General features: G+C 42.3%; 1 protein-coding gene across 4 annotated transcripts in view; it reads right to left on the reverse strand.

The window, feature by feature from the left end:
- The window catches only part of BBS2 (Bardet-Biedl syndrome 2), a 29,045-nt gene extending 23,222 nt beyond the window's left edge, over positions 1-5,823 (reverse strand). For 2 of the 4 annotated variants that reach the window (XM_063438241.1, XM_063438238.1), the window contains exons 1-3: positions 5,593-5,704; positions 1,623-1,747; positions 318-545 (exon numbers count right to left, since the gene is read on the reverse strand). In XM_063438241.1, coding sequence (XP_063294311.1) covers positions 318-545; positions 1,623-1,739 — 345 coding nt within the window. In that variant the 5' untranslated portion in view covers positions 1,740-1,747; positions 5,593-5,704. The other 2 variants (XM_063438239.1, XM_063438240.1) reach the window with 2 other exon arrangements.
- Positions 5,824-9,988: the final 4,165 nt, after the last annotated feature.

Below are 9,988 nucleotides of genomic sequence, written 5' to 3' on the forward strand. Positions count from 1 at the left end.
CCAATAAACTGAATTATGGCTGATGTCTATGAAAAAGGGGTTAGAGTCAAAAATAAAATGGGTGATTTATTGTATTTCAGTGAGTGTTGCTCCTGCCGCAATAACACAGCACCTTACTGGAGCACTGATAATTAAAATTTAGATTTCTCTGACAAAATTAAGTCTACATGACGCTCACAGGAGGCACAAAAACAATACATATTTGCTTTAAAATATCCTAATTATTTAATAGCCCATTGATGATCACATTTTATACTTGCATTATTTAACATCTAATACATAAAGTATCATTCGTGAACACACACACACACACACACCTCTTTATAGAAAAGGTCAGAGTTGTTGTGCACATCGTACGCTAGAAGGTTGGTTTGTGTTCCCACGATGAGCGAGTCACAGCCCAGCTTTGGATCCAACACCCCAGTTGTTAGACAGCTGACTGTCTGATTAATGTTTAATAGAGAGATGTCAGAGTCTTGGCTGCTCTGCACCAGGCGGTTTGAAGAAGCCCGCTGGCCTCTGGTGTGGGGGTTATGGATAAAAATCTAAAAAACAAAGTGCAGGTTAATGGTAACAGACCACTTCCATAAAACACAGCATAGAATAGTAAGAAAGTAGAAATACATTCATTGTAGAGACTGTAGGGATAACTGTGGGGCAAAACAAGAAACCGTGACATTCAAATGGACCAACAATATTTATCAATGGACGTGATGCCGAATAAGATTGTCTGTAATGGTTTGGCGACGAGGAGCAAGGTATAATCAAATCCTATCCCTACCTTTAGTGTCACTTTACCCCACCCCCTATAAACAGGGCTGCCCAATAGGTAGATCAACTCCCATGATGCTTTGCATGCCTTTAGAATGACAAAGCATCATGGGAGTTGTAGTTCTACAACATCTGGGGATCTACCTATTGGGCAGCCCTGTTCTAGAATGTTTGCGCAATGAGCAGGACCCTTAACCCCCTCTGTTCCTGTGCGTCCAACCCATCTGGTTACAATTACGCGTTTGTTCGTCCAACCACTGTACACCTCTTCGGAATCTGCTGGCACTTTATAAATAATAATCAAAGTATGGGCACTTTAGCAGCTTACTTGAGTATTGCCAATGGTTTGCTGGACACAATAGAATTTCAACAACTCGAATCTAAGGGGTGATCTATACTTACATCCTTTAGACTGCCAATAGAAATGCAGACAGCTATACTGGCCCATCCAGACATAAACTGTACATGTAATAGCTGTACACGGACAGGAAAAACTCTCAACCAATCACAGAAGGGGAATATGAAATGAACATAATGATAGCTAATGAATGCAAAGTTATAGCTAAACAATGCATTAGACACAAGCAAAGTCACTGTATTCTGTCTTGCATATTGACTGTATCAAGTCTGCATTTGTTTGTGTATTTAGTAGATTAAATTCTAAGGCATTTTTTCTCCTTCATTTTGTTCACAACAAATCTAAGGTACCAATACATTAATTTTCTATTAGTGGCTATTGAAAAGAGACATTCCCTTTGTAATCCCTTATACACCCAAATCTGGCATTGTCTCAGCAAATTAAGCCCATGTTAAAGAGGATCTATAATAGTTCCACACGTTAAATATTGTACCTTTCCAGCTTGGGTGGCAGCTGTGAGACACGGATGTATCCCATCATACTTCCCTACAGACACCATACGTGGATTGATTTTGTGGTTTAATTTCAAGGTAAATATGGGAACAAGCATGATGATTCCTGTAATGGGAAAACACAAAACAAGGTAAAAACAAAATACTGTTTTAGAGACATGGACCAAATATTTACTTAAAGGGACACCCCAGACACCTTAAGCACTTTATGTGTGAAGACAGGGTCCTCTTTTGTCATTTTACAAAAAAAGGGCAGCTTTCAATAGAAATTGGCACTTTGATAAATTAACCTTGTTACACCCCCTATGGCTGTCAACCAGATATCAGGTCCTGTTACATCATAGGATTGGTTTGCAAAGACTGTTCATTGAGCTGCATTGGTCAAGTCTGTGATTGGACAGCCACAGAAAGTCTGGACATGACATCTGCAGCATTTGCAAGCTGTTTTTAGCAATAAAACTGTCCCCATACATGCATGTTTCCATTGGTAGTACTAAACAGGAAAAACAGTCAGTAGTTTTATGGTTTCAAATACAAAACTACAGGAATCATACAACTTGCATACAGTATTTTTTTAATGCCTTTCTTCTGGTTATTCTTGATTTATAGGGACAGACGTTTCTAAGTCTGCTCTGCTCAGAACCACAGCTTATCCAACCAAATACTGTGCAGTTAATAAAGATTTAGTGTGCATTCACAAATTGTGATTTCATGTGCAATTGCCCAAAGACTCCCTAAACCCTCTTCCCAGGTGGGATTTGAGGAATTAGGTACTTAGGAGATATAATGATGCAAGTCTAATAATGAAACGTCTATAGTATGCATCAAAAGAATTCCAGGCTCAAAATGTTCAGAAGAAAGAAATCATAAGAGAGACGGAAAAAATTACAAGACGAAAAAAAAAAAAAAAAAAAAAAGTTTTTAATCAAAGGCCAAAACTCCTTAAATTAAGCACATTATTTTAAAAATAAAAATGCTTAATCACAATATACATGTTTATGTAAAAAGAAATATCTTGAAAAAAATATGATATAACCCACAAAAAAAAGTTAAAGTTGGAAAACTAATCTAATGAATAAAGATAGTGGTTAAGACAGTGACTGGATTCAGAGACAGTGTAAAAAGACGTTTCAGAGGAACAAAGGATGAGACAGGGACAAAATACTTTGCCTAGGGTGTCAAAAAAGCCCTACGTACACCCTGCTCCTCTTTGTATTACTAAATTACATAAATCCAATGGTTTAAATTTTATTATTAGAATTCATAGCGTCAACATTCCGCAACACATAATTATTCTGTCAGGTTATTTATCAAGTGATTGGCAGACAAATACAATAAAGAACAAACAATAGTTATAACAAATATAAACAATATCATACACCACCCAATGATTATTGAATAGTATACTTTTTAAGAGTATTTGATATCCAACTGTGGTGGTTTAAGTGGTTGGGGATACACCTGGACTTATCCACCAAATTAGTGATTTTCTGACAAAGCACCGACACACATTTAAGGCCTTGGCCTGTAGTTGTGGGAGGGGCTTGATTTCCCCTTGAAAGGGCTGACAATCCACTCCCAACTTAACGTGGATTTTCTGGCGAGTCTGAGGACTACTTCCGGTTTCAGTCCGCCATCTTGTTTCTTACCTGATTGTCCCTCGTGGTCCTGGCTCCGGTTCTATGCTTACCTGACCGCTTTCCAAACCGTTCGTTATCCCACGGCCCCTTCCGGCGTCCTCGCAGCCCGGTCTCGACACGGCTAGTGATTCCAGAACCGTAAGTCACATACTTACCGTAAAGCAACGGTCGCAAAGTGACACGCTTTCACGGTAAGGTTTTCGTTTACTTCGGCCGTTCGGTTAAAGTCCCTGTTCGTTAACTTACATAGCCGTCCGTCTATTTGCAGGCGCATTCGTTAAAAATGTTCCAGTTAGTTTTATACACAGTTTGCCATACGTGTTAGTTTTGTGCTTTAAACGCACGAATGCAGTCATTCGTTTCGTTTCTCTACTCTGTACGTTAATTTGTTTCATCAAGTCATTTCATACAAATTCGTTCAAATTTTGCAATACATACGAACGATTAGGTTAAACTATTATTCCATACAGGGGAATCCTCCCCGTTCTGCAGTTTTAATAGCTATGAGACTGTTCACGAATTCAGCTGCTAGACCTGATTGTTAAGTCAGATGCCCACTATTGGTAATAAACTATATTACAGTTAAAATTAGGTGCTTATGAGTTGTGGTTTTGTATATAATTTAGACTGGTTGATATATCTATATGTATCTGACTGTTGTCATGATGTTGTTTCCACAGTTTCATTACGGGAATTAAGCTTATGATCTTCAAATAACTTGATTTGTGATAACTTTGTCAGAATATTTGCCTTATTAGGTTATTTTAGGTTTTATTACTATAACTTAGTATTTCGTATACATAGAAACATAGAATGTGACGGCAGATAAGAACCATTCGGCCCATCTAGTCTGTACATGGAGAGGGGGGTAATATAAGATGTATTAACCCCTTTACCCCCAGCAATCAGTATCAATGATACCTGTCTGTACATGGAGAGAGGGGGTAATATAAGATGTATTTACCCCTTCACCCCCAGCAATCAGTATCAATGATACCTGTCTGTAAATGGAGAGAGGGGGTAATATAAGATGTATTTACCCCTTTACCCCCAGCAATCAGTATCAATGATACCGGTCTGTACATGGAGAGGGGGTAATATAAGATGTATTTACCCCTTTACCCCCAGCAATCAGTATCAATAATACCTGTCTGTACATGGAGAGGGGGGTAATATAAGATGTATTTACCCCTTTACCCCCAGCAATCAGTATCAATAATACCTGTCTGTACATGGAGAGGGGGGTGATATAAGATGTATTCACCCCCAGCAATCAGTATCAATGATACCGCTCTGTATATGGAGAGGGGGTAATATAAGATGTATTCACCCCCAGCAATCACTATCAATGATACCTGTCTGTACATGGAGAGGGGGTAATATAAGATGTATTTACCCCTTTACCCCTAGCAATCAGTATCAATGATACCTATCTGTATATGGAGAGGGGGGTAATATAAGATGTATTTACCCCCAGCAATCAGTATCAATGATACCTGTCTGTACATGGAGAGGGGGTAATATAAGATGTATTTACCCCTTTACCCCCAGCAATCAGTATCAATGATACCAGTCTGTACATGGAGAGGGGGGTAATATAAGATGTATTTACCCCCAGCAATCAGTATCAATGATACCTGTCTGTACACGGAGAGGGGGGTAATATAAGATGTATTTACCCCTTTACCCCCAGCAATCAGTATCAATGATACCTGTCTGTACATGGAGAGGGGGGTAATATAAGATGTATTTACCCCCAGCAATCAGTATCAATGATACCTGTCTGTACATGGAGAGGGGGGTAATATAAGATGTATTAACCCCTTTACCCCCAGCAATCAGTATCAATGATACCGGTCTGTACATGGAGAGGGGGGTAATATAAGATGTATTTACCCCTTTACCCCCAGCAATCAGTATTAATGATACCTGTCTGTACATGGAGAGGGGGTAATATAAGATGTATTTACCCCTTTACCCCCAGCAATCAGTAACAATGATACCTGTCTGTACATGGAGAGGGGGGTAATATAAGATGTATTTACCCCTTTACCCCCAGCAATCAGTATCAATGATACCTGTCTGTACATGGAGAGGGGGGTAATATAAGATGTATTCACCCCCAGCAATCAGTATCAATGATACCTGTCTGTATATGGAGAGGGGGTGACAGGATTTAGATAATATTTACATTCACACAGCTAGTCTCTCCATGGTAACCGACACATACACAATACACAGGGCCCACACTGCTCTATTTCTATATATTTATCTTTATATAAATCACACATAGGGCCAGATTAGCGATTACCTTGTTCTGTATCCTCTCGTCACCATGGCAACCCTAATCCCGTGCCCCTGACGTCACTTCCCCTGCCTGTATCCCCCGGTTCTCGGTGTATTCTCGGAGCCGCTATTCAGCCCGTTAATGTTTCCGCTCACCCGCTCCTGTCCCCGGGTCCCTCACCTCGCAATATCCCGGATCTTTTTATTATCTGGCGGGGCCCAGCGCTGTCACTTTGTTTGCTGTCAATAAAGTTGCGTTAAGACGTCACGCGCGCAAAAAAAATGCCAGTCTTCCGCTAGAGAGTCATGTGACTTGTAGCCAGACTCCATCCAGTTAAAGGGACACTGCCCAAATAAAAAAAATAAAAAAAATACAAATCACTGTTTAGTAAATAAATCTTAAATGGGAACATGCATGCATTTAATTGTGTATTTTTTTTCATTGTGGGCATGTGTAACAACAGATAGCAAATGCTGCAGATATCTTGTCTGCAGCCATCGCTAGCCCTGCCAAACTTTCTGTCACTGTACAATCTCAGACTTTCCAATGCAGCTGAATGAGAAGTCTTTACAAGGCAGGTGCTCTGGGCAATTGCTGCCTCTTGAGTTTAGCATTACTGAGCTACCTAAACCAGGACCAGTTGGGAGGGAATAACCAGATTCATTTTCTAAATGTGTTAATTTGTATTGAAAATAATAAAAAAAAAAGAGGACACTTCACACATCTAGTATTCAAAAAGGTAAAGTGTGTTAGGTGTCTGGAATGTCCCTTTAAACAGCTCAATAAGTTTCAAAAATATTATGGTTCTTTTTTATGTTTGTTTGTTCTATGAAAACAGCTGCCAATTTAGTAATTTAAACGTTACTTTCTTGTGGTGGAATCTCGGTAAAAATAAATTTAGTAGGCCGAGATTACCACGTGGCATGTGTACGTGCATATGCTGACGTATCGATCAGTTGGTTGCACGAGGCAAGATACGATCAGTAGTGTACGGAGCATGTGCAAGAATACAGGATGTAGTATTCCCCTCCTCCATTGTGCTGGACAAGCCATGCGGTCAAGCAGGAAGTTAATTCTTATTTGTATTGATTGGTCAAGAGAATGTGTGGGTGGAGCTTAATATGGGAGGAGTTATGTGCCTATATAAGGAGCTTGCACTATTGTCCGGGGCTCAGAACTTGTTGTATTTTGGTGACGCTAGTCCCTCTGAGTCCCGATCGGTGATCCAATAAAGAATCTCTTCCTTCCTGAAGAAACCTGTGTCCATCTCTCTGTGCTTCGCTTCCGTCAGTTTCTCCGGTATCATTTGGTGCATTGGCCGGGAAGCTCATCGTTCAACGGTAGCTGAGAGGCAGAGGCGTGAGACGGTCTATCTTTGCCCCATTCTCTACGGCTGCACCCCTGAACTTCTGCGTGGACCTCCCTTCGTCTCGGCGCCACTGGTCTGTTGTCCAGGAGATCATCGGCCTCTACGTAAGAAGTGCTGGGGTGTCCCCGTCGATGAGTGTGAACTCAGGTTCAGGAACGAGGAGGTAAGACAACTGCTGTTTTAGACGGCAGACCCACTAGGGGTATACCGATTGTGCGGTAGGCCCATAAGGGGTTATTTGTGTATGGAATCTGCCCCCTCTGTCGGAGGGAAGGAGCGAAGGCGCACCGCTCGATCGAACGCTCTTTAGTCAGACCGTTTGATTTTGTTAGTCAGGCGGGGCTCTGGTGTAAATAGCCCTAGCCGGACACCGGTGTCTTGTCTAGACTAGCGTTCTAAGGTGTATATTTTGTTCGCTAGGTCGGAGGGACCGGGAGACTAAGCGGCGTCTGTGTAAATTCGGTTCGCTAGCTCTCAACCTATCTTGGCTAAGTGGGAAGGCGTGTAAATTTGGAACCCACTAGATTTTTGATAGTAATCGACTAAGAGGCGTCTGTGTAAATTCGGTCCTCTAGCTCGCTATATGTGGTGCTTGGGCAGTGTGGCTAACCAAAACGGGTGTATATAGTTTTAGGTAGTCCATTCAAGGTACTGGCCAATAGTTTAGTTGGGAATTGTAAATGTGATAAAGATTGTTTAGTAAAGTGTATATCTTGTTAGATAGCGCGAGCTCAGCCGTCTAGCGAGAGTGTTAATAGTGTGTTGCTGTATTATAGTGCACGGTACCATAACCCTGTATATTTACTGACACTGTATATAAGTACTAATCATTGTCGTCCATTGCATGTTTAACACCATAACCACTAATAATTGTATTGTGACCTTAACTTGTGCTTTGACCTATGCTAACCGTACTGTAACCGCTATTTGTAAAAGACGATGTTACTGGGGTGTGTTATAGACGGGTAATTCGTATATAGAGAATTATAGCGTGGGTGACTGTATAGTTTCGCCAAAGGGCATAATATTGATTATCTAGTGACTGGTGTAACAGCTGTGTGTGTACGGGAATTCCCTGAGTGTTTATTGTGTTATTGTATACGTTTCACTTGGTAACTGTACCACGTGGTGCTGTTGCCAGAGGAAACGGGTGTGACTGTTGAATAGTACGCGTGCATAGTATTCGTTGTCAACGACGTTCCATTGATAAGTATGGGCGCGTCGCAGTCAACGATTCCGGATCCCTTAGGTTGTATGGTGAAGAATTTTAAAAAGGGATTCAAAACTTGTGATTTTGGGGTTAAAATGTCTCCTGTACGTTTGGTCACTTTGTGTACTAGGGAGTGGCCTACTTTGGTTGCGGCATGGCCGCCACGTGGCAGTTTGGATCCAACTCTGGTACAGCGCTTACACGTGGCTGTATCGGGTAGGCCTGAACTTTACGGCCAGTTTCCTTATATTGATTGTTGGAGACAGGCCGTAAATGACTCGCCAAAATGGATTCAGACATGCCACGAGGAGCAATGTCGCCTCATGGTAGCTAGGACTTGTTTGTCCACTAGGACTGGTGTTAGGCCCATTTTGGACACGCCCCCTGAGTCCGAGATCCCTTTGCCGCCCCCTTACTTTCCGTTAAGAGGAAGTGACGCAAATGCAGGAAGTCCTGCAACCCTTCCCTCATTACCCTCATCCACTTCCGCTTCCTCCTCCAGTACAGAATCCACCCCCTCTCGTACTAAATCTCCCCTTCCGGAACCAGAGCCAATCCCCATCAGATCCGAATATCCTGATTTGGCGCCACTTCAGACTTCCGGTCAAGCTTCTTCTAGCTCGGCTCGAAGTGTTTTATTTACTACCTTTTCCCAAAACCAAGCTCCCACATCCTCATGCCCTATTTCTCCCCGACTGGAACCCATAACTGACGCCCCTCCACGTAGCCCCATACAAACCCGACAACTGACCGGTACCCAACAATTAAAACATTATCAGATGCCTCTTCGTCTGAATCCCGGGTCAGCCTATATCGATGCCGCAGGCCAAATGGCACATGCTGACCCAGTCTTCGTATATGTCCCGTTCACGACAACCGATCTCTTAAATTGGAAGACCCACAATTCCTCGTATACTGAGAAACCACAAGCTATGACTGATCTGTTCACCTCAATAGTACAGACACATAACCCGACATGGGCTGATTGCCAGCAGTTATTAATGACTTTGTTCAACAATGAGGAAAGGACAAGAATTAATCAAGCGGCCATTAAAGCGCTAGAGGATAAAGCCCGTACTTTAAACCAAGCCAATCCATCAGCATGGGCCGCAACACATTATCCCAACACCGATCCCGATTGGAATGTAAATGGTGCTGATATGGTTCAACTCAGAGCCTATAGAGACGCTATAATTGCTGGCATGAAAGCCGGAGGAAAGAAAGCCATTAATATGTCGAAGACAGTTGAGGTGATTCAGAAAAGTGATGAAGCGCCCAGTGTCTTTTATGACCGATTATTGGAGGCATACCGCTTGTATACCCCCTTTAATCCGGAAGACGCAGATAATTCCCGAATGGTGAACTCCGCCTTTGTCAGCCAAGCTTACGGAGATATTAAGCGCAAGCTACAGAAGTTAGAAGGGTTTGCAGGTATGTCCATCACCCAACGAATGGAGGTAGCGAATAAGGTGTATATGAATAGGGAAACAGAAAGTAAGAAAGAGGAAGAGCGCAAGATGCGTAGAAAGGCAGACATGCTAGCGGTAGCGATCGCAGGCGTAGATAGACGGGGCCCAGATAGAGGCGATAGTAAGTGGAATGAGGAACCTCTAAGTAGAAATCAGTGCGCATACTGTAGGGAAGAAGGGCATTGGAGAAATGAGTGTCCTCGAAGAGAACAGTGTGAGAGAGACAGACCTAGGACAGGTTATGGAAACTTTAGAGGCAAAGCGAGAGGTAGAGGAGGCCCCGGAGGGAGTAATGGTAATAGAGGGAGCAATGGGAACAGAGGAAGTGTTAGGGAAGATAGGTATTTCCCAGCAGCGCAAAGGTCCCGCGAT

The sequence above is a fragment of the Pelobates fuscus genome, chromosome 12, assembly GCF_036172605.1.
Source record: "Pelobates fuscus isolate aPelFus1 chromosome 12, aPelFus1.pri, whole genome shotgun sequence".
NCBI classification, from domain to species: domain Eukaryota; kingdom Metazoa; phylum Chordata; class Amphibia; order Anura; family Pelobatidae; genus Pelobates; species Pelobates fuscus.